Source organism: Poecilia reticulata, chromosome 14 (genome assembly GCF_904066995.2).
Source record: "Poecilia reticulata chromosome 14, P_reticulata-male-v2, whole genome shotgun sequence".
Lineage (NCBI taxonomy): Eukaryota > Metazoa > Chordata > Actinopteri > Cyprinodontiformes > Poeciliidae > Poecilia > Poecilia reticulata.
The window spans coordinates 16,949,922-16,975,796 of NC_088843.1; the positions used below are offsets into that span (position 1 = coordinate 16,949,922).

At 38.9% G+C, this 25,875-nt stretch overlaps 2 protein-coding genes across 3 annotated transcripts in view; one reads left to right on the top strand and one right to left on the bottom strand.

The window, feature by feature from the left end:
* Positions 1-488: 488 nt before the first annotated feature.
* On the bottom strand, positions 489-10,583 carry nherf4b (NHERF family PDZ scaffold protein 4b). The gene is made up of 11 exons (XM_008428174.2): positions 9,702-10,583; positions 6,196-6,211; positions 4,365-4,429; positions 4,061-4,272; positions 3,783-3,987; positions 3,551-3,687; positions 3,260-3,464; positions 2,980-3,176; positions 1,605-1,799; positions 1,300-1,515; positions 489-1,217 (listed from the first exon to the last, which is right to left on the bottom strand). Exons 1-11 carry the CDS (start codon positions 9,715-9,717, stop codon positions 1,185-1,187), a joined length of 1,497 nt encoding a protein of 498 aa, XP_008426396.2. The 5' UTR covers positions 9,718-10,583; the 3' UTR covers positions 489-1,184.
* Positions 10,584-15,390: 4,807 nt separating this feature from the next.
* cltca (clathrin, heavy chain a (Hc)) overlaps positions 15,391-25,875 on the top strand; it is a 28,899-nt gene continuing 18,414 nt past the window's right edge. The window contains exons 1-2 of one of the 2 annotated variants that reach the window (XM_008428177.3): positions 15,391-15,726; positions 25,166-25,373. In XM_008428177.3, the coding sequence (XP_008426399.2) occupies positions 15,685-15,726; positions 25,166-25,373 (250 nt within the window). In that variant the 5' untranslated portion in view covers positions 15,391-15,684. The remainder of the gene's footprint in view (positions 15,727-25,165; positions 25,374-25,875) is intronic. The other variant, XM_008428179.3, reaches the window with a different exon arrangement.

The following is a 25,875-nucleotide window of genomic DNA, read 5'->3' on the forward strand; positions in this document are numbered from 1 at the left end:
ACTTTTTAAGACTTGCTGAAGCGTTTATTTACTTTTGATAACGTCTCCACTATTATTCACAACGTGAAAAACAAACAAACAAACAAACAAAATTGTCTTTGTGATTCTTGAACATTTTGCGCAAGTCGGGAAATATGTACGTTCTGAATCTATTTAAATTGAGTATCTAATTCAACAATACACAAAAAAAATGTAATCATGGTTTAATTTGCACATAAAAGTTTTAAACAAAAAAAGGATAAAATTGATACACAAAAATAACAGCGCACCAATAACCTTGAAAGTAAATTGCGTACATCTGTGAGCATCTCTAATCAGGGGCCCACATTGGTCCTGCAAAACTGGTACGACCCCTGTTACAGTCTCTGTGCTGAAAAGCTAACACCAAATCAGTTTCTAATGCTGGAAACTATCTCTGACCTTCCCGATTCTATGCTGACAATACATTAAAAAATTAAGCACTAGCACTTTTAGCTTCAGTTGAGAAGAGATTATTTGACCAGATCCAAAGTCAAATGATGACTTTGAAAAGATGGAAGTAGTTAAACGTTGGGGGAAAAAAATTGTCGATAATACATGTAATATCAGAATAATATAGTTTTTGAAATAGTTGAACCTTTGGTGAAGGTATGTAATTATTTATTGTAAATTTACACAACAGCATCTGTAATATCAGTTAACGTAACACAAGCTAAGATGAAGATATATGCATTTAATAACAGAGTAAAAACAAACACTATAGTGCTCACCACCACCTTATTTGCTACAATCTCAGAAAATACTGATATATAACTTTCCCAGAGTTCTTTCAAATATTTACTACTTTTGTAATCGCTTTTAATAAATTGTTGTCCAACGTGTGAAGTGTTTGCTTCCTCAGATGGTTCCTGCGAAGCAATTCTTGTGCTATATTAAATCGAGGTAATTTATCAGACCAAAACTCTCCTTAACCTATAATACTGAACACGATGGCATTCCCATGCCATCACAAATACCATGTTGTTAAAACTGATTCATTTTTAGCTTATCTTGTCAGTTTTGTTTGGATTTGCATTGAATCCGTGGGGTGCGATAGAGGTCCCTTTGCCATGACAACACCAAACATTTTTGTCATCTTCAGCTCTCTTTATAAAGTCTTCAAACAGAAGTATAGTGCTGGGGAAAGTCTCCAAAATTGTTCATGCTCACAAAAATGAAATCTCAAAATCGTCTTCCTCCTGCCAAAATAAAACAATATAGTAAGTGTAGCGCTCAATAATGACTGTGAATTGATCATTGTTGGATTTATGATTCCCTCACCTCGCTGTCGGAGACATTAGATGCTGGTCTCTCTTCCTCTTTCTGTTTGTCATAGCTTGTTCGGTCAATAACTAATAAAGAAATACAGCTCCCTCCATTTTTCACCAGAGCAATCACATCAGCCAGATAATTGTCTTCTACATTTTTGCCATTAACTTCCAACACAACATCTCCCACAGCCAGTCCTGCTCTCTGTCCAGAACCTCCAGAACCCACCTGCAGCAGAAGGGAATTGTCAATCTTACAAAACTCGTCTGCGCTTGTGAGCCCAAGTGCTTGAGAGGTACAAAAGTGCTGCTTCCCACCTCACTGATGAAAGTCCCACGTCTCTGTGGGAGAGAGTCCAGACGAAAGCCGAATCCAAGCGGATCTTTTTCAAGTGTGCAGAGTCTAGAACCGCTCAAGCTGTTGTATCCCTTTGGAGATAGCTCAACATTTATTTCCTCCATTTTTTTCTCAGCTGTTTCGCTGTCACAGAACAGAAGAGGAGACAAGCCCAGCTATAGGAAGAAAACGAAGAATGGGAAGTAAATGTGGTGTGAACATAAGTTATGGTGCTGGGAAATCTGTTGTTGAACTCTGTGCCGATCCCTTCATTTGCCAATTGTCTCATTTTAATTTATGGGAAACACACTCTTCTGCAAAGTTATAAAGTGATCACCAGTAATAGTTATTCAGTGTCTGAGTAACTTTTGTCAGTTTCACAAAGTTTCTGTTTGAGGTTTGGCAACTTTTTACAAGTTTTCTGTGCAGCCTATTTAAAAATTTATTAATTGTTTGGATGGTTGGTTAGCTGGTTGGTTAATATGCTGGGCTGTTGGCTGGTTGCTCTATTATTCTGGTAGTTGGTCAGTCATTTTTATTTGGTTGGTTAATCTTGAAATTGTCTTCATCGTGCCAAAAATAAACAAGAAGGGTAGCGCTACGTGGGTTAGTTTGTAGTCCATTTTCCTGATTTGTTATTGCTCGTTTGTTGGTGGATTGGTCAGTTGGCTGTTTGTGTGAGGATTTAGGTTTCTGTGTTGTTTTTTAGTTAATTTAGTCCCGTGGCTGTGTGTTTTGCCCTTGATTGTTCCCAGCTGTGTCCCCGGCTCCCTGTTGGATCCTTGTTCTTTTTTGTCATATGTCGTGTCTCTGTCCCCATTGTCTAGTTCTGCTCCAGTTGCTACCAGTGTTTCAGTTCCTTGCCTTATTGCTCACCTGTGCTGCCTGAACCTTTTGTACCCTTTGAGATCACCATTAAAACAATCATTTTTGCACTACTGCCTGGGTTCTGCCGCATCCACCCTCACCACCATCATCTTGTTTGATAATATGGTTGAATGATTATGGTTGAATCATTCAACCATAAAATTGGTAACCCAATATGTATTTGAACTGGTGATCTTTTCACGGTAGATCCTGGCTACTGGAGAGGCAGCAGCCACCTAACAAGGTAAAGCAGGTCTAGAATATAAATCGATCTTCAGGCACTTTGTTGTTGGCAGTTTGTTACAAATGTTAAATGGCCTTGTTATAATCTTTTCTTAAACAGAAGATAACATTTTAAATAAAATCCATAAAGCCCTTTGCACTATTCCTTTAGGTCAGTTTGAGAAATTGCAAGAAAATCTGGCTCTGTAATTTCAGGATTACCCAAGACTTCTAGACCCTGTCGAGGATGAGATAAGGGACTCTCACCTGGTTGTAAAATCCTAACCCAGACTGGCTGATTGTGGTAATGAAGACCTGCTTTCCACTTAGTCTCACTCTTTCCACAATCTCATCGTGTCTGAGCGAATCCACTGACTCTCCATTGACCTCCAGCAGGATCTCTCCATCCTGCACACCTGCCCTCTCTGCTGGACTGCCGCTGTCCACCTCACGCAGAACATGAACTGTTGAATAAAACAAACCTAAACCTCAGAAAGGCAAGCAATGTTCCTTTAAAGTTCAGCTTGCACCATTTTCTTCCTCTCACAAGTGTTTCCCGATGGTGTCTTCTCCAGCCGGAGAAGAAATCCATATCCTTCTGGCCCAGAGATCAGGCGGAGCTTTCTGGCTCCGAAGGGCAGTTTGTTGGGCACAGCCATGGCGGGCAAAATGGGCATCTTCCTCTGCATGTAGATCTTCTCACTCTCACTGTCTATCACCAGGATTGTGATGCAATTTCCGCATTTTTTCATCTATGACAAAACGGAAACGATCATTTTTGAATTTATAGTATTATACTACAATACAGTCTTTAAACATTATCTCACGTAGCACAAACCATTCGACTGAGGGCAGAGTGTGTAAGGTGGGACACCATTACTCCGTTCATCCACACCAGGTGATCTCCCGTGCGGACTCCCGCCTTTTCAGCCGCGCCACCTTTCACCAGGTTCACTGAGAAGCGACCTTTCTCTCCTTCGATGCAGACACAGGCGAATCAGCCAACCTCAACATAACAGCTATCTGATCTTGAACATTGGACCGGTGGTGATTGCCAGGAGATGAGTTACCTTCCAAGGCAGTAAAGCTGATACCTAGACCTGAGCCAGGCTCCTTGGTGATGTGGCAGAGTCTGGGTGGCTTGCAGGGTTCTTCGTTGAGGGTCCTTGACAACAATCTGAGGTCCTGACCTCCTGCCACAGCCTGCTCATACTCCTCGCCGTCCAGCACCAACATGCATAACAGCTGTCCACTAAGCTTAATCTTCCTAGCAACCTAATAGATCAAGATAGAAAGTACGATTTGCCTCAAGTCAAGAGTGAGTGACCTCAGGAGAATATGGTCTTACCTCAGCATGGGGAACATCATCAACGTAGCAGTTGTTGACCTCTAGAAGTCTGTCTCCATCTCGAAGGCCACCGCGTGCTCCGATGCCCCCTAGCACCACGTTTCTAATCACGTGTCCATGGCGATCTCTTTCCACCCGCAAGTTGAAACCATAGCTCTCCCCTTCTTCTCTTTTAAGAACACACATGCGTGGCCTGGGAATCCACACAGAGTCTAATTTAAAAGAGGAAAAAATGTTCAGTTTAAAAGGGTAAGTCTTCTTTATGGTATGTTGTACAGCAGTTTGAAAAAAAAAACCTGCATACCTGTGCAGTCTGTGATGATCATGGCAGGGTTATCAATTCCCTCTTTTGGATCAAATGTAAATTTTCTTTAGGACAAGAATGAACGAAATGTAAATGAAATGTCAAAGTCTTCCCGTTTACGGCAACCCTGAAATGTTCATGCTAAACCAGTGTTTTTCAACCACTGTTCCGCGGCACCGTGAGTGATCGTCAGGTGTGCCGTGAAAATTATTCAATTTCACCTACGGTACCGTATTTTCCGGACCATAAGCTGCTACTTTTTTCCTAAGCTTTGAACCATGCGGATTGTAGCCCGATGTGGCTTTTCTGTGGATTTTTCTTGAACCACCAAAGGGCTCTCTAGCAGGAAGTGAATCATTAGAAGTCAAAATTGTAAATCAAAGAAGAACGCGCTAATTTTAATTTAGAACAACCACATGCTAGCAGCAGGCACGACGGATAAATGTTTTCAAACTCATATCATGCAGCTTTTAAGTTGAGGGCTGTCGATCTGGCACTACAGGAGGGAAATAGAGCCGCTGCACTTAAGCTCGGTGTGAACGAAACCATGGTTCGGCTTTGGAGACGGAGTGCTGCGTCCTTACAGCAGATTTATTAGGACGCAGCCCTCTGCTGGGTCCTAATGGAAAACCGAGAGCAGCTTCCAGTTTGTTTGTTTTTTTGTTTTTTTAATTGAAGGTGCTAGTATGGTGCGCTCTGTAGTCCGAAAAATACGGTAATTGGTTTTAAAAGATTTTTTGAAAATGAGTTATCTGCAAATAATGCCATATTCGAGTGTCTGCTGTAGTAGTAGCGGCGTAATCATGTAATGTTCTTACCACTAGATGGCAGTAGGTACAGAGCATTTTACATTAAAACGAGAATTAGTGATGCATGAATGTTACAGGTAGCGGTGAGAGCACTGAATCTAGAGAGACTGTGATGACAGTGATGGAAAAGACAGTGAAGCTCAGCAGTAGTTGGAAAGAACATGAGTCCATTTCCCCCAACATATCTGTGTGAAGTGAGCTTCTCAAGCCTGGCTACTATAAAAACTAAAAACAGAAACTGAGAGCTGTTGAGGAAGAGCTTTGTCTTTCTTCCATTTCTGCCAGGAAATCAGCTCCGTTTTCATCCAAACATGCATAGGTTTCACACTAGGTGGGTAAAATATACAGATATTGACATTTTGTACATGCAACTCTTCATATTGTAACAGTGAATATGAAGTGAAATCTTTCCCAAATATTATTGCTTCTTTCAGACTAAGAATTATTTTCTGTATTCCGGCTATAAGATGCTTGTGGATTAGTTTGTAAAACACGTTGAAGTTTTCTACAACTTCTTTAAATTTAACACCACAGTGTTGTGGCTGTTCAGGTGTATTTTTGAAGTGGACACGTTAAGTGCAATTTGAAATAAAAAATGTAAAATGTGATAAAAATACATTTTTGTGTTTATTTGATTTATATTCAAGAGACTTTGATAAGATTGACTATATATGTAACATAGGCGGCTACAGAGTATCTTTGTTTCCATTTTTGGTTGGTGGTGTGCCTCGTGATGTTTTCAATTAAAACAATGTACCTTGGCTCAAAAAAGGTTGAAAAACACTGTGCTAAACCAAGTAATACTCTGCTTACAGATATCGTAATAGGATGCAAAAAGTCTTCTTTCTGTTCAATCCTTTTTCTGGTTGTTGCATTCTGTGAAAAAAACTAGTCAAATTGTCTAACTAAGCCATTTCCCTTTCAATTAATAATAACCCAAAAAATCTTAAATAAGAGCTGGGCAGTAAATTAGTGTTCAGAATATATTATAACAAATGGAACAATCAAGAAAAGTGACTTACTCTGTCAACATGACGACTTCCAGCACACCATGAAAAACAAAGAACACATGAGATGAATGACTTTGGCTGCATGAAACTCACATTATAAAACTCCTTATCTGCACATCTCTTGATGAAAAGATAAGGGGGTTTACATAATACAGTTTACCTTTTAAATTTTTAACCAGCACTTTCAAAATATAACAGCTTGCAACACTAAACACACACACACACACACACACACACACACACACACACACACACACACACACACACACGTTTGCGTGGCTATCTTTGTGGGGACTTTCCATTGACTTCCATTCATTTCTACAGCCTAAACCTTACCCCTATCTTAACCCTATCCATTACATACCTAATCCTAACCAAAACTCAATTCACACCTTAGTCCTAAATCTAACCCCTGACCCAAAAACAGCGTTTCATCTTGTGGGGACCAGATTTCAGTCCCCACAAGGAGCAGTGGGTCCCCACAACGTTTATGTGTCAGGAAAATCGTCCCCACAAGGTATTACAAACAAACGCGCGCGCACACACACATACACATTCATTACGTATCAACGTATCATGATATGATAATGCTGATGTAACTGCTGGACCTTAAGGTTCTGGTCTACCTAATAGCAAAGCCTCATTCTTACACGACTTGTCATATCTAAGCTTTCATGCTGACTTTGACTAACAAGTGTAACTCAACAAAACTGGGATTGACTTTATTTCGTTATCTTTGGTCTTTGTCCCTTCTAAACACCTGGAAAGATTGCAAATTATAAACTCTGTTGGAGTAGCAACATCCTAAAATATACTAGGAAATATCTGGATTCAGATTGGAGCTACGCTCTTCATATGGTGGGATTAAACACCACCAGAACTAATTCATTCAGACAGGTGTCAGCACTGGCTCATGAAGGGCGTTTTCTGCTTAACAACATCTGAGCCATTGTGCTCTGAGCAAGGTCATTTTACTGTGGAACCACAAACTTCTACGAATGCCATCAGGATTTTCTATGACACACCAACATGACACTGCGTAATATTAAAATCAGTGGAAATTGATACAAGATTTTAATGGTTTTTTTCTTTTTACACAAATTAAAATATGAAAAGTGCAAAATGCATTTGCAGCAGCCGCCTGAGTTTGTACTTTGTAAAAAATATATATATATATACAGTTGGAAGTCTTTCTGGATATGTCCCTGCATATCTTTATGTTTGTCCCCTCCCATTCTTTGCAAAACAGCTCAAGTTCAGTCAGATTACACAGAGACCATCTGTGAGCATCGATTTCAAAGTCTTCCTGCAGATTATCAATTAGATTAAAGCTGCAGTATGTAACTTATAAAACATGTTTATATATATATATATATATATATATATATATATATTTGATAAAATTAACATCATTTCATGAGAGTAAGTCAGATAATCTGTGAAAAATCAAGCTTCTCTGCCTTCTCTCAGTGCTCCCATTATTAATTCCAGAATACACCACTTAGTCAGAAACAACCAGTCAGAACCAGGGGGAAGGTCTTATCGCTGCCAATCACTGCAGTGCTCACAGTCTTCCCTTGCTCTCTGCTGCGCTACAGCTGGTTCAACACAACATAGCTTGCCATGAATGCTAAGGCTAGGTACATGGCCATCAATGATGACTGTTTTCCTGGACCGGTAAGTTGCTTCTCCACCATTAACACAATGAGAAACATTGATTGACAGCACTAAAACGATCTGATTGGATGTTTTTCACCAGGAGTGGTGCATTTCTTCAGCCTAATATTAGTTTTCTCTTTTTAATACATTTGCAAAAAACTTCAAAAACTTTGCTCCACATTGTCACACAATGGAGTACTTGTGTATAGAATCTTAATGAAAAAATTCATTTAATATAATTTGGAATAAGGCTGTATCAATCAGTCAAGTTTAATTGGTTAGCACACTTCAGCAGCAAGGTAGTTCAAAGTACTTTCCATCATAAAAATACGAATAAAAAGTCATAAAACTTGCAATTTAATTGCAATCAATTAAATTGTACATTTTGACAAGTACCATCATCTGAATCGTACACGTCAAATACATTAGACAATATTCAATTTATTATGGCTCAAAAGGTGGGTGCCTTAATTTAAAGGAACTCGGTATTTCTGCTCGGTATTGTGGTGCATAGAAGCTGCTTCTCCACATTTGGTTCTGGTTCAGGGGATGCAGAGCAGACCAGACCCAGAAGACCTGAGTGGTCTGGAGGGTTGATACAACAGAACATCTTTGCTGAATAGTGGTGCTAAACCATTCAGTTATGTATAAACTAACAACAGTATTTTAAAATCTATCCTCTGAGCTACAGGGAACCAAGATTTTTGAAAGGAGTGATGTTTGTTATCTGCCTAATTTTAGTGAGAACACGAGCAGCAGCGTTCTGGACCAAGCTGTTTGGTTTGTGATGAGGATGATATGTTCAGGGAATGTACGGTGTTATTTTTCCACCACACACAAAGTTTTGTACGTTGGCCAAAATGTTTGAAAATCGTTTCTGAACAGAACATACAGAACGTGTATGCTCTGTCATCCAGACTTGGATTGCTCTTTTGACATTTTACAGTTGCTCCTTGATCCTTTTGAGGCTTTCATGGAATAGCTGGAATTTACACTGAGATGAAACTACTCACATTCACTAATTAATTGACTTTTTAAGACGGTTGATAGCCTGACATTCAATTTAGGGGTATCCAGACTAGAAGTATATTAATCTTAGGTAATCCACCATGCTTTTCGGTTGTTTTGTTTGTCACATAAAAATTCCCGTAAAGAGCATTAAAGCTTGTTGCTGCATTGTGACAAAATTGGTAACAGTTGGTTCGAATACTGTTGCGAGGTGCTGCAGACATTTGTATTTGTCTTCCACATGAAAGGAGATGATATGAAAATGCCAGCAGTGTCACACTGAGCTGTCACTGTGGCCTTATCTGTCAGTCCAATATGGTGTTGAAACAAAATTTCTGCCTTCCTGACAGAGCTAAGAGTTACGAATGCTAAACAATGTTTGGCTCTTTCAGCAGATCAGTGTCACTCCACTCAGGCACCTCTGGACAGCTAATGGGTCACTGTTTGCTTTTCCTCTCATAAACCTCCTTTTCAATTCTTATGTAAGGGGGAAGCCCAAATACAATGGTAGCTAATATTGTGTACAGCTGGGGAGTTTGCACTTTAAATATATATTACTTAAAAAAAACAACAACAAAAAAAAAAACAAAAGTCCAATTAGCAACATGTAAAAATATTTTTTCGGCAACCGTGAATGTAATCAGAGTAAATCAAGTGAAACTATGTTTTTTTTCAAGGCATTATTCCTGTGCAGCACTCTCAGAATAATGGAAAAACAAGCCAGAGCGCTGCCTGGTGAACATACGGGGAGTATAAAAAAATTAACAAACCGGATAGACATGAATTTAATTATTGATACAGTAAAGCCACAGGACAAGCATGTAAATCAACCAAATAAACTCATGCCTTACCTTCACCTGAGCTCATGCTGTGCTTCTGTCACGTCAGGTCAGCAAACCCTCACGGAGGGATGGACCTTTGTGGTTGTATGCGCAGAGACTCCTCCCTCTGAGGGTTACTGTTTAATCAGACTGGGACATTTTGAGCACAGATGTCAGTGTCACATTGTTCTGTAGACGCTTCAGGAAAAGTTACAGATCATTGCGGTTACAGAATTACAACCCAGAGTGGCTGTCAGGGTCAGGGCCTGTCTGCTGTCTTCATGATGTTGATTTTTCACAAACGTTCTCTAGCAAACATCTGAGGCCTTGAATAGGCCTGGAACTGTTCAATTTAGTCTAGGATTAAATTACAAAAAAAGGGGATTATAGTATCTGCTTCTGGTTTTGCGTCAAGATATGTACAGGAAATGATCTAAACTGTCTCAAATCAAATTTTTGCGTCGACACGGGAGAAGGATAAAACGCAACGTAAGCCTAGAACCGTTGAAGCGTGAAAAAAGACACTGACACAGAAAGAAAACAATAAACAATATGTTGGTTTATTATCAGCTTAAGTGGGACAAAACTTGGCCCAGAAACATCAAACTTTCCCTGGAACATTTTGAGGTCAAAGAAAACACATTCTTTGTGAGAGAGGGATACAGCCGGCACAAACAGCCTCCTCATTTCACTGAACACGTGTTGTTTCCTAGTGGATTCATTCCTTTGCTGATCAGACAATCAAACATGTAACCAACAGAAGCACAGCGACAGAAAATGTTAATGGCTACAAAAAGAAAAGAAAAGAAAATATGTTTTGTCTGCAGCTTGCAAAGTGATACTAAGCCAAATGTTAATGAATGTATAAATACAAGCTGTAAAAATTTTATTCTGATTATTACCCCATGAAGATGTCATCTTTAAAACCCAAAATTCATAATTTTTTTGTTCAAGAGTTTATGAAAATGTATAAAAATTAACTTAAACAAAATTTATTTCAATTGATTTTTTAAAATGAAAAGCATCAGCGACAATGTCACTTTTGTAAACTTCACCAAATTATTTCACATTATTTCACAAATTATATAAAAATCATTGTCTTTAAAAATAGTAATAAAGGTTACAAGATCACAGAGATGGGTCTTTGATGGTCAACAACACAGTACAGACAATGATATGGTCTAATTTAAATTGGGAAGTGTGCTTTATACTGTAGAATTAGAAGTTAGTATTTTTGTTGAAAATTATTCATTTAAGGTTGATTAATTCATCTCGCCACAAGATGGCACCAAACTTCAAACTAAGTCTGGTCATCAGTGACAGATTGTGTTTCTCTCTGTATGACTGTATCTCTCTTGACTATATTTGAAGTTGATTAAACTACTATGTTTTCTATTTGTTGGCTAAAGTGTATGCTTATTAACGGCAAGCTGCTAACTCATAAAATATTCATTTTACCTGAATACGCAGCTGTAGCCACATGCTAATGATTTTCTAGGCTGCTTCTGTTCGTCGGTAGTTTCAGATTGACTAGTTTTAGATTTTACATCAAAATTTCATGTTTATATTGGACCTTCTCATCTCTGACATTAATCCCCTTTGCCAAACTGTACTTCTGTATGCTTCAGAGTTGAACAGGGCCACACATACACACACACACACACACAGTCAATTAGTAACTTCCCTTCAGCCAGGGTTCAAAGGTTAAGCTATATTGGGCTGCATACGACTGAAGAGAAATGGTACAAATATAGGTGAAATACTGGAAGTTATAAAAGATTGATAGTGTGTTCCTAGCCTCAATATGTTTTGGCAATGACAAAAGTGTTGTGTTTTGTAGACTTGATCATTTTGATGTTACCATGTTTCTATACAGAAGAATAATGAAAATGTTACGTAAGATTTAAAGACTTTTATTTGTAGCCCCATCCATTCTGGTCTTATTGGTACGAGTTATTTCTTGGCTTCTGTCTCCATCTGCTTTTAGAGAAATGACCCTGTGTTTTTTCTTGAGACACCACCTTTGTGCTTTTCCCTTGTGACACAGCGCTCCATCATGCTTCAAAATACACATTATAACCATATGAATTGAAAAACTGATGTTTGAGGACATTTTGGTCCCAGTACTTCTTCATAGTATTGTTTCTGGGCACCCCAGACATGCATTGCAGACAGGTGCTTCAGTGTTGGTAGAATGCAAGAATCAAAGTATAATCTACAGTAAAATTGAGGATTTATCAGAGACCAGTCTTCTGCTGCTCATCCTTGAACTCTGCAGAATTTCAGTCTGTCCTTGAGGTTTTATTGGACAAAAGTGAGTCCTTTACTATCCATCTTGTCACGAGACGGTAGTCTAAAAGTCTCTGACTCAATGTGCTTACAGATACTGTCGCTGTTGAGTATCAACACAATGCTATAGCAAGTATTGTTTATTTGTCCAGCCATGGCAAATCATACGGAGAAGCCTATTGCCCACATGTGGTAGCCCAGTTTTGCACTAAGATATCCACAGAATGTCTCCTAATGCTTAGTTGACTTTATTCCTAATCACGGCTGTATCTGGAATCAAAGTAGTCAGCAGCAACCCCAGGTAGACAGACACCAGACCACCACCCTACAGAGTAGCCATATGACACAGAGGCAGGTGGGCAACAAAGCACACCCCCAGGGCCTGAGAGGCACAGAGAGAAACCCTGGGTACTAAATCCCCCATAACCATCTCTGGCAATCCACAACAGCCAGTACTCAGAGAGATCAAGGAAGGAAAGTCACCGTGCCATCCTACATGATCGGCCAGCCCCAGGGAGGTCTACAGACCAGTAACCTCACCATGCCAGCTCACAGCCAACTCTGAACATGCCCAATAGCCACAGGCCTCAAGCCAGGAACCACCTATGCTTCAACATGGCACAAGCTCCCAGGAACAAAAGAGGGCCATGCTCCCCATCACACTCCCTCCTCTGGAGCATGCTTTTTCACTTAGCTAGGTCATTGTGCCTGGCAATGACAGCATGTAGGCTAGTGTGTACTTAACAAAAATGACAAAAGTGAAAAAGTATCAGGGTGAATGTATAGATTTACAGACAATTTTAGTGACTAAACAATCAACATTCCTCTAAACATGGTCAGTGGAAAAACAGCCAACTTTCCAAATCCAGCCTGAAAGCCAAGCAAACTAATCACAATAATTTTAAAATACTACAAGTAAGTCCAGCTCAATGAAAAATACAATATTAAGAAGTGTAGAGTGACTTGTAGCGACTGCACAATACGTTTCTAGCATTCTCACATTGGAAGAGATGATAGATCTTCCCCAATTAACTTGAATCTGTAAGATGACAGACAAAAAAGAACTCGAAAAAAGGTTGGCCTTTTTGCTTAATCTGAACCTTCTTAACAGGAAACAAATAGATGTGAAAAAGAGAGTAAGGGGAGAAAACAGAGAACAGAGGACCCATTACGGCTTTTTTCATTCTTGGCTCAGGATCCAAGTGTCAGTCCCACTCAGTCATCCTTGGTGGTATCCTCTCAGCCAAAGGAAGATGCAGAGCTCCCATCTGTGCTCTAATCCTGGCCAAAGCACAGTGGAGTACTGTGGCAGCCAAAAGTCTGTATAGCTACTACTGGATGTAATTCACAGGATTTGCTGCCCATCTATCAGATCTAAGCCATTGACCTTAAGGATAGACACTATAAAACTTCAACTGCACCTCTCGTTTTTATTAAACTTGAAGTTAAAACCTGTCAAAGGAAGCTAGTGCAGTTTTCCCGTAGAGACCGAAGGTGACACACATTGGTTCTCAGTGAGTGTCTGTGTCTGCCAGTTTCCTTGGCCTGTGAATCCATGGCAACAGCAGCATGAATGGGCCATTTGGGGCAGCCTTCACTGGAAGCTGCATCTGAATCACACTCATTTAACGGATTGAATAAAAAGCTTATGCACAGGTGATGATAAGGTGAATTACTTTATAAGGCTTGGGTTGCAGGGGGGGAAAGATGAGTCATGACTAATGTTTTTATTTCAGGATTTCAGTCCCTTGGCTAGAAGATGCAAAAAGATCAGAGGACATATATTTAGATGATGTAGATATTTTTACGTCCACTAATAAGTGATTTTTAATTTAAGGTATTATTGCCAGTGTTGTCATGGCTCATAAGTCTCTTTGACGTCAAACGAAGAATTGGAACACCACCTAGTGTATGGAGTGGCAGATCAAAGTTGCAGTCCCCGTTTTAAGTAGGGGACTGCAACTTTGGGGTTGGAGAGTATGTTCCAACTTGGCATAGAAAGTAGAGCAGCTCTTTACCCTGATGAGTTTTGTTGTTTTTTTCCTTGTACTTTCTAGATCTGGAGAACGCTTACTACTGTGCAAGTTGAAATACTTTGTGACGGACTCTGCAGGCTACTTCTTGTAAACTGCACTGTTTAAGGTGCTCATGGTCTTGACATGAAGCTTGTCTGGTTTGGTAAATTTAGGGTCCCAAATACATCCAAGATTCTGGGTGCAAACTACTGAAATCATTTTCTTCCACATAGTGGCTTGATTTAGTTTTAGAAATAAGATTTTAAGAAAAGTCTGTTATCTGGGAGGAGCTCATAGTAGAGCCACTGCTGTTTCACATCAAAAGGATTCAGTTCAGGTGGTCTGGACGTCATGTGAAAGGGCCTTCTGCTCTTTCCTGTAGAGACCATGTCCCACGAGGAAGAGTAAGCATTTTTGTCGAATTGCAGAACTGATGAATCCTCTCTGTTATTGTTTGCATAACCTTTCCAGTGGCATGTTCCTTTGTTCCTCGATCTTTCTCTGGTTTTAAGCACACATAAGATACTTTATTAAATTCTTATCATAAAATCTGCAGAGTTTGTTTTTCGTTGATTTTTGCACTAAAATGCTTGCTGACCTTTCTGACCTCTGTTGATGCCAATGTTGAAATAGCTACTACAAATGTAGTTGTCAACCACACACAGATGACAAATACCATGTACTCACTTTCCTGCAAACTCTACTTTTTCAGAAGTCATGACTGCTGGGTCATCAAAATAAGATCTCTACGAATGGGTCTCAGCAGTCAGTTATACATTGTGTAATAATGTCACATCCTCTGCCAAGAGAAATTGTGGATGTAAAAAAGGGAAACGAATTCTACCAAGTCTCACTCCACTTTACAGATATAGCATGCTTGTGTTCAAACATTTAAAGTAGTAGCAAACATTTTTAGTGAAGGTGAGATCCATCTATGTAGACTTGTAGACTGCACTTGTACATGGATTTATTTATATTTAATAATTGAACAGTGTGAGGTAATATTTTGCACATTAAGCATTTCTTCAAAGTGAACCACTTTGTTGTTTTTAAGCTCATAATGCATCTGCGTAGATAAGAAAATGCCCAACACCTGGTTCAAAAAAGTTGCACGTCTTGTTTGGGTTTGACTGATTTGATTGGCTGCAATCCCTACACACCGCGTAGTAATGACGTTAATTTACAAAGACGAATGATGTGGCAAAAATCAAAGGGCGAATAGAAAAAAGTAGTTCCACTTTTACATCTATAATCGCATACTAAAGCAATAAAGTCCAACCTTTCTGCTTTTAGATTTTAACACAACGATGTTTACTGTGGATAAGTAAAAATACAATTTAAAATATTATTTAGTTAGAGCATAATGCACTTTTTAAAGAATTGTGACACAGTATTCATCCGCCTCGTCGACTGCACTTTCATTTCCGGGATCTTTTCTCTGCTGACCAACCTCCATCGCCATTGCAGGTCCAGGGAGTCGGTGTAGTGGCAGTCGGTAATTAGCCGGGGAAACACCTCAACCGAAAGCTGACGGGACGAATGAAAAGTATCCTCACACCGGCAACACGCTCTGCGGAAGGTTTTGAATCATTTGAGAAGTGGGTTTTGGAGTAGAGCCTCCCTGGCTGTCCGGCTAGGACCTGTGAGAAGCAGCAGCCTTAGTTTGTTAGCATTAGAAGAAATCGGAGGAGGGTGACAGGGGAACCGCCATGGCTCAGATCCTTCCTATTCGCTTTCAGGAGCATCTACAGGTACGTGTAGAAACGAATGAATGACATACTTGTTTAACGAAGTTTGTCTTTCTTTACCCCCTATAACGTGATAAACTGTGGTTTCAGAGTCTTTCTGAACTGAAGTTTGAGATTGCTAGCAGGCTAAGTTAGCTTTCGGGAGCTATGCTAACTAGCTTGACAGGGTGGATGACGTTTATCTGAACTAGCATCTAGCAAGCTTGCTAACACACCGAGTAGACGCACTTGCTCTCAATTCAACCAATAGTCTGATATAACGGCATAACTCCTACAAAATGTAATTGTGACAGTTTCAAACTTTTCTTAAGTTTTTTTTTTTTTTTTTTCCGACAACTTATCCGTCCTTGACGGCATTATTGGATGGCAGCAATGGTTGGAGTACATACAGATGTAATTTTTAGCTGTCAATCATAAATCTTTTCCAGTTATAGACCTAGGTGTTTCATAATTCTTATCTTAATTACCATAATTAGCTGCACGTTTGCTTATTGCATTAAACACGGTGAAGGGGGAGAAGGTAAAATCTAAGTGAACTCATTTTTACTCGAGTATTTTTATTCGAAAGAGGCTCAGAAGCATATTATCATGGCCAGTTGTAGAATGGGTCATGTGGTATCAGACTATTCAAGTCAGGTGGTATTGTCCATGTTGACTTAGGCCGGTGGACCCACCGAGCTTTTTGAGTCAAACCGCTTAAAACAAAAAATCAGTGAAAGAAACATGTAGATTTTACTTAAAGTAAAAAGAAGCTACATTACTTTTTTTGTGGTTCTGAAGTGTTTCTTGTGAGGTTACTCATACCTCCTGTTTTAAAAGGCCACACCTTTACTATCACCTGATTAAAGCCAGTTGTTGGTAAAGGTATCAAAATAAGGCAGCAATATGCTGTTTTTCTAGATTTAAAACTTTAGGCATTAAAGTTTTTCAATCAAGGTTAATGGATACCGCATCTACTTGTTCAACTTGTTTTAATTACATTTCAGCTTTATAGCTATACAACAATCAGAATGGGGAGCTGTCGGCTGAAGTATGAACTTGAAACTACACAAAGGTTATATAGGCACTGCAACCCCCTTCACTGTATGTACATCAGACATTGACCCCTGAGAAGAGGTCAAGGTTAGGCACAGCCCCCCTTTAAAAAAACATTTCTGTCATATCCCTTCTTTCCACAAAAAACTGATGCAGGTGACGGTTCCCATGGGAAGTTTAGGATAAATTACTGTTGCTTTTCAATGCATTTGTATGTTACATGTGTTTGAGCTTGCTTAAAAAGTAACTAAATGTCTTGCTAAAAACAAGTGAAGTGTAAAGTATTCATCTTGGCTATTATCACAGCTTTTGATGAGTTAATATGTGGGCCTGTCACAGGAGGCTATATGGAGGCTGGGCTTCACAAAGCTGTGCAGAGCTTTTGTGTTCAGTTACAATGGGGGGGAAAAAATTCTAGAATAATTTTTCACTTGTTTAAAGCACTTTGCTTGCAGGAGGAGAGTTGAACACAAAACTACTTTACAGATTAATCTGCAGCACTGCTCTGTTGCTGCCTTCTTCTTGAATTGTTCTGTTTTGCAAACCATCAATTTTGATTTCCTTTCAGATTAAGATAACCAATACTTTCTCATGAAACTGAAAGTTGCTTTGTTATATTTTTCCTCCCGATTTGAACCGTAAATAGTTCATTCATTCCTTTTTGTTACTTCCCAGTTTTTTGATTTGCTTACTTTCCCTGATTATCATGTTTTGTGGGCCTCAAAGCATTTTCTCGTGACAAATCGGCTCCCAGGAGATCATTGGTAGTCATCACTAATGCATGATATGCATATGCTATTTCATACATGTTTCAAAACTTTCATTTTAACTGTGGTTGCTGTGAAAGAAAATGTCCTCAAATGTCCACTACCTTTTTTTGTCTGAATTTTTAGTAATGTTAAAGTGAGTTCTCATTATTTTAAGTATTTTTGAATGTTGGTTTGTTAGGAGATATAGCTGGTTAACCCTTTATTTCACCGGGCAAAAAACTTAGCAATTGTCTGAAAATGTTAAAACGCTGAAAAAGGGAGAGGACCAAAAAACTGTTTTGCAGAATACATTCATTCTGCAAAACAATTAAATACTTTTTTGTCAAATGGCATGTTTAATGGTCTTTAAAAATAAGGATATGTATTGAAACTGAGTAATCTCACTTGAAAGTAGCTGTTTAATCCTCTTAATAATGTATGTAAATGCACAGTATGCAGACCGGAATATTTCTGGTAACTTATTTTTAAGTTTGTGGATTTAAAATGCGGTGATACTTGTTGTAATCTGCTAAATCTATTAAAAGAGAATATTACTAATTTTCTTGCATCTGATTTCAAGGCACCGAATATGAACTACACTGTGGAGTTTAAGTTTCTTTTTAAAAAGAACAAATTGAGAAGCGAGTTTGAACTAAATATCACTTTGAAACTTGAAGAAATTTCTGCATCCTTATTGGTGAAGTCCTGGAGAAAGAAATCATCTTTACCTGAAGAGATTTAATGAGAAATAATTGGCACCTTATGTTAACATTTCAGGGTGTTTGCAGCTCACTGGTATATTGAGACAAATGCTGATTTCTTAGCTTTAGCACAGAAAGTCTCAGTCAGCAAAAACTGTTGTTCTTTGGCTACTCTCTATCTCCCGTTTCCTGTCGTCTGTTACTCTCCTTCAAACTCAGCAAGCATGTGCCTATTGTCATCCGGTCAACATGCATAGCTTGCACTTTTATAAATCATCCATTTTTATATACGATATGCCAGATTGAAGTTAAAGACGTTTAATTGGCGGAATGTCGTTTTAATTGGTTGTATCTTGTAGCTTTATGCTGCTCACAAGACTACCCCCCCCCGGCCGCCCCCCATTGTTATCCTGGTGGTAAGAAAAGTGACCTTTTAATGTTGCACATGTTGGATCTTTCATTGAGAAGTGTTTAATTTATTTTTTTACAAGGTTGTGCAGGACATAGGATTATTTGTAGGTAAAAGGTTGGGATAGAAAGATGGTTAACATTAGGAAAATTAAGAGAAATGTTCAATGAGTGTTTACAGCCACCGAGGACAGCATGGAGTCTGTATGAAGTTAGGACTGGTTTTTAAGTGTCGTTCCCTCTGTTTTGTTCTCTTAAATCTCTACAAACAGTAGTTTGTTTCCTCATGAGAACAAAATGGCCATTGCAAAATTCCCATATTCCAAGCATTTACTCGCCAGGATTTGAAAAGTTGGGTTTCCTATTCAAGGGTAAACAACAATATGTTGGTTTGTGTCGGGAAGAGACGAATCTGTCCAGTTCCCACATTAAAAAAGCCTATAATTACAAGTTGCATTAACATTACTTTTCTGTGCTTAAATCAGTTTATAAGTATACACAGTAATTTGTTGTTTACAAAAGTTGTTTTTTATTTTCACACAACACAAGGAGACAACATGAGTTCACAAGTATAAGTGTTTCTGAAAATCTAACCTGCTGCTTGAACTTCTTTATATTTAAGCCACTGGGAGATCTGCTAGTTTGTTGTACCAGGCGTTTATAATGTCCCATTACAAATGTCAGCGTTGCACTTTGAACAATGCTTGTAAATGACCAGCTGATAACTCGTGACGGGCTGGTGAGGATGCTGATTTGCTGAACACTTGAAATTCTTCAGGACTTGCCTAAATGTTGAGATAAAGGAAATGGCTCTTTTCAAGCCGCCTCTAAAAACTGACCTGAAGTGGAGTTTAAAGCACGCGTTTTCCTTCCTACTTGTCACCTGACTTCGTCTGACACTAAAGGCAGCTCTTTACTCTTGTCTGGCTGGTCACGTCCCCTCAGCAGCTCACCGTAGAGAAGGCATTACTATGCAGCTTTTTCTTTTTTTTTTCCAGCTTCTGTACACAGTGGGGTCCCTAGCTTCCTGTTGTAGTAAATTGCACTGAACTGCTGTAAGCCGCATAGCGTATCCTTTCCTGCCCTTCCTTGAACTTTACATGTTTGAAACATTAACCGATCTTTTTTTATGCTGAGCAGTACTGTACTGTCATAAGTATCTGAATTAAGTCATACAGAATCTCAACTCCAGTTTCAAAGAGATCTTCAGTAGTGGCTGATATTTCATCTTGTTACAGTTGACATTTTAAACTCTTAATGAGTATTCCTTGTAGAGTAAGTAGATAATTACCTTCATTTGGCTATTTCCTTTTGCTGCCAACATTTGCTCTTTAATCATATTCTGTAAGACATTGCAATCATTACATTCAGCAGAAGGGCAATATCTCTTCCTAAAACAAAATATAAAATATCAAAGAAATGAAATGGCCTACATCACATCGTCCAAGATCTGAATGAACAGCTGACACGTCTCTGTAGAACAGCGGTGCACAAGTCCGGTCCTCGAGAGCTACCATCCTGCAACTTTTAGAAATATCCTTACTCCAACAGACCGGGATCATCTCTAAACAGGCCTGGTAACGAGCCTTTCATTTGATCCAGGTGTGTTGGAGCAGGGAAGCATCTGAAAGTTGCAGGACGGTAGCTCTTGAGGACTGGACTTGAGCACCCCTGCTGTAGAACATGCAAACTTCTCGCATCATTTTACACTTGGGTCTTGTCTTTGAATCTTAGACCTTTGCCAAACTGGATAAGATCAGCTTCGTATGTAAAAATCGGCCAATCACCGATCTCCCAAAATTAAGGAGATTGACACATATAAATTGGCTGGCCGATAAATCGGTGCACCCCTCGTTAACAGTAGTCACTAGGGGTGCACCAGTTGCAGTTCTCTGGCTGAATGCTAATTGTTACCCTTGCAAAAGCCAGATCTGCCGATTCTGATTTTGGCTGATTTTTATTTATTTTTAGGGGATCTGAAATGTTGCTAAATATAGCAAGAAAGCCTCCGAGTTGGCTACAGTGGAGTGACTTTGTTGCTATAAATTCAGACTCCTTTGATGGTGTTGGCTATTAAAAAAAGTGTCAACTAAAATAGGAATCAGCAGGTCAGGCTTTGCAAATGGTGCAATTTTAGTTTTTGGTGTTTAGAACTTTCACTAAAATTAGTTGTTGCTGTCCCGTAATGACTGATTTTCCAGATGCTCTTATTGCCTGATGAAAGTGTGATACTTTCTATGAACTTGAAGTAGTCTGGTGATGCATGACTGCAGGAGAAAATGAGTTCTATTGCCATTATTTCACCATTTTATTTCAGCTCCCATCTTGTTGTGGTACACAAGGTTTTCTTTTTTTCTTTTACAGTGTATCCAACATGGAGGGTAGGAATGTTTGAATAGTTAGCCTCTGTAAATTTTCCCTGATAACAGGAGGAAGTGCACAGACTGTTTTCATTTCCTTATCCAGAAGCTTTCTTAAACTGATTTATATTGCTGGATCATAGATGTTTAAAAATTATATAACTTTTCTTTTTTTTTCTTTTTCTTAAATATCGACATATTTCTGCTTAAAGTGATCAGTTGGGACCTTTGAAAGTCCCAGCTGAAAACTGAAAGTTGGAACTTGAACTCTCTCTGACCCTGTTGACAGGATTCTACATGGTTTATTGGCTCCTGGAAAAAAATAAAAATTTCAAATGTAACACTTAAGTTTTTTTTTTTTTTTTGTTTTGTTTTTTAAAGCATCAAGCCAGTTCTTCAGTTGGGAACAACCTTTTAAAATTTAGTCTAACCTGGTTGACTGCAAACAAATGTAAGGTTTGAACTTGTCTACACTAAATGGAATGGAAGTGAGCTAATGCTATCACCTCTGCAAACTCTTCCACGTGAAAACACCAGCGGAAGCGAATGGGTTCATTCAAAACTTTGAGTGGAATAAAATGAATCTGTAAAACAGCCTAAACTTTTAATAAAAACCTGTTCCTTTATGAAGCCTGGGTGTGATGGATGGATGGAAGGTTTCACAAGTTTTAAGTTATTAAAACAACTTTTGACACAAGAAGGTAATTGGCTTTTGTCTATAATATGATAGCTTGGTCACTTTACTGAAATATGAAATCTTATTGTGGAATGTTTTTTTATTTTTTTAACAAAAATACTATTGTTTTGAAAGGAAATTCTTCTCATTAGCAGATGCAGTAGTCAAATCTATGACCCTGTACACATGGTGAGACTGTCAATGCAGAAGTAAGTCTTGGGAGTCATCAGGATGCTCTGTTCACCTACGATAAATGCTTCGAGTCATTCTGCTGTGAAACTGAATAGTGCAAGAAATAATCTAGATTTACCAGAAAGCCCAGAAATGGCCTTAAATCTCTTGCCCCTGTAAGCAGAGAGGCATCAGGTCCTCTTTATGAAGTTTGTTGTTCGTCTTTATCCACATCCCTGATCCTACACTACTTGTGTATTACTCATTAACCTCAGGTTCTCCTTTTTCTGTCTCGTCTTCCCCAGTGATTTGCACACTTGGCTACTTGTAAACGTGCCCCAAGCTGCTGCACAGATTGTATGCACATTTTCTTTTGTTTTGCTAGATGTTGTTGAACCAGCTTGTTTTCTAAAGCATCTCATTTCAGTTTCTTGAATCACAAATGTAAATAAATTGGGAGCATACGTAGAATTTCTGAACGTTGATGAAACGTAAATCAAATGGAAGTTAAAATGATTTCTTTACTGCAGTGAGCCTCGATGTAGCCAAACTCCGTCAAGTATGGCATTGTTTTTATGTCATATTAGCTTCGTTGTGTTGATGCATTTTGACGTACTTCAATTTTCCGCTGCAACACGCAAACTTCCCCTTTCACTCAGTGCGTTATAGTTCTACATCGCTTAGGATTTGTTGCTGCGCATTTGCGCAGAGTGAAGGAAAGAGGAGGCCAGCTGCACAGGCAGGCTGCAAAATGAGATGCAGGTGATCAGTATCGGCAACAAGAGCCAATGATCGCCGTTCACCGATCATGCACTTTTTCACGAAAATCGGCCAATTATGATCGGTGATCGATTGGCACACCTCTAGCAAATATGTAGCAACAAACTGACTCAGTCAAGGTGGTGGTACTTGGTGGAGTTATTTTTGTCTCGTGGTGTTTAAAAACGTATTTTGAAGATATGAATCCCAAGTTAATTTTCAGACATTTCTAGGGTAATTACCAGCTTCTCGTCAACATTTGTGCAAGGCTAGTTTCCCAGTTGCTCTTGTTTTAATCAGTTTATTGAGCAACTCTGCTTCAATTATCGTCTTGAGTCGCCGCACCTGAGCTAAAAACGACTGTGGAAAGGCAGAGACAGGCCAGACTGGCTGACTAAATGGTTTTCCACATTAGCTGAAGCGCCACAGGTTTGACCTGCTTTCACCCCAATTCCTCTTGGTTGATGTCATGGCTGTTTTTGACCACAGTGGTTCACCAAATGTTTTCGTAGGAAGCCAGCCCACTAGACTAAATCTTGGTCTTGTCAGATTCCCATCTGCATTATTTTCCCATTCATTGTGATGGTACCGTCCTGGCCTTTCCTGTTTTACAAGTGCTTCTCTTTGTGAATGAAAGGACTTCCTGCTAAACTCAAACTAGCAAGAAAACTAGATTTTATTTATTTTATTTTTTGTAGCAGTCTGGACTTTGATCAGATTGGTGTTGCATGTATTTCAACTAGATGCTTCATTTGGTTTAGAAAGAGGAGGGGGGGGGGCTGTGCTTCAGAATATTTCTGTTCATATCTGCTTGTACCGCTGTGGGTTGCTGAACTGCAGCGTCACTGAGAGAACCAGGTTGCACTCTGAAAGAATGTGGGTGTGGCAGGGCTGTGTGAAGGGTGTATCCCGTCATTGATGAACGTTGTCACCATTTTGTTGAGCAGTTCCTGGAAAAGTGCCTGCCTGCTGACTAGCTTTGAATGAAAGCAGTTTGCCAACTGTAATACAAACACCCATTTCAATTTGGCAAATTGGAGTTAAATGCCTTCAGCCCCAGAAGTTCCCCTCACCACCCCCAAAAAAGGATTCCTGTGGCCTTTATAAATACTATTAACATAAATTATACTTTTTTTCCCCAAATGCTGCAAAGAATGAACCATTCCTGTAATTCTTTTCCAAACATCCGTTGGGTACTCAGAAGTTGTACGAATGCGGTGTTACTCATTGGTTGCACAACGAGAGGAAGTTGCAACAACACAACCTGCTATATGAGAAGTGTGTTCTGGTGGTTTCATTTCCTCTCGATTTTAAATCATAATATCGATGTCATCAACAGTCAGTTCATTGGAAAAGGAAGAAGGCATGAGTAGTGGCTGAACTTGTGCATGGTTTTGTGGTGCATCGTAGGGCTGCACAGTAGACTTGTTGCAACATCCTCATGTTAGTCCTTAATGTTGCAACATCCTTAATGGGAAAGAACTGTTTGCAATGCAGTATTTATGATCGTTGAATTAAAAGTTTCCTGCCTAATATTCTTTGTGTGTTCGATGAAGACTTGGTTCAGATGTTCATAGCCGATGGTGATGAAAGCAACAGATGGAAAAATGGAAAGCATTGCAATGAGATGAGACGGTGAAAAATGTGTTTGTCGCAAACGCTAGTGCTATTGCAATATTTCGCAGTAAAATCGCAAACCACACATTAATCTATTAGCATTTGGGCATACTTGTTTTATCATTTAGTGCACACCTTTTTGTTCTGTTCTGCCTCACAGGTACTGCTGTTTCAGTGTTTTTGTGAGGCAGACAGAAATCCTCAAACATTCAGATAAATTTTTTTTTATAGCAGAGATCAAGAAAGCGACAAGGATTTGGAATAGCTTTGCAATATAATAAACACTAGGGCTGAAACGATTAATTGAAATAATTGTCAGCTAATTAATCAATCATTAACTGGTGTGTGCAGACTCCAAAAAAAGAAATTTGCTGGGGAAAAAAAGCCTTTTTTCAGTGCAGTAATTAAGCCAAAACTGTACAATATAAATGCATTGTTACATTCCATTGTCTTTGTTTTACCCAAAACTCCTCAGCTGGCATAATTTTAGCTTTACCTGATTCAAATTCACTAAAGGAGTGCCATGTTACATTTTGGGCTATATTTTTATTTAAAAGATTTATTTGCATCTTTTAATGTTCTTGTATAAAAAAGGGCTTAAGTTTTTAAATGAAAAATGTACTGAAGCACCTACTAAAATAATTGGTTGCAGCTACTTTAAAAAAAAAACACACACACAAAAAACCTTGGCAATAGATTGGTTATCTATCCTCTAAATTATGTCTCTGAATCAGGAAGTCAAAAATAAAGTCCTGACGAGTTTTACTCAAGCCTTCAGCTATAGGTCATTTTTTTGGGGGGGGTCCTCTATTATAGTGACTTGAATGCCACAGGTCATAACATCTGTAATATTTTGCAGAAGCATATTGAGTGTGGAGCTGAGTTGTCTAGAGAAATTTTCTAATCCACTGTCAAGCATTTTTGTTCAGACTGACATGTCTTGTGTCTTCTCCCTTTCTGCCCCAGCTCCAAAATTTGGGAATCAATCCAGCCAACATCGGCTTCAGCACCCTGACCATGGAGTCTGACAAATTCATCTGCATCCGGGAAAAAGTGGGGGAGCAGGCCCAGGTTGTGATCATTGACATGGCCGACCCCAATACTCCGATCCGGAGGCCCATCTCGGCCGACAGCGCCATCATGAACCCCGCCAGCAAGGTCATCGCACTTAAAGGTACGGCGCTTGTAAATATGCAGATCTCTGCTGCTTTAGAGAGACATGTTTTGCCAGGATTTAAGGATAGCTTTCTAATGTTTTTTTTGTTTTTTAAAACTGCATTAAAGTTTATGTTCAATGTGAAGTTATTTGTTTTATGTTTTCAGAGCATGTTCAGTTTATTCATTAAGGTCTATATACATGAAGCTACTTTAGTTTTATGTCTTTAAATATGGTTTATTGGCCATTGTTTTTGTTTTTTAAACACTAAACATTTCTCATGAAGACTAAAATAGCATATTTTTGTTTTTGTCCAGCTGCTATGATTGCTTTGACTTTTTTTGTTTTGTCTTTTTGTATGTTCATTTTTTTTCTTACTGCTTTCTTATGTTTGCAGACGGTGAGTTGAAATTTCAATACTTACTGTGGAAGAGAAATCCTGTTTGAAGACGAGTAATTCTGAGCAAACTAAACCTATCTAATATATATATTTTATAAATATTAAAGCACAAATGCCATT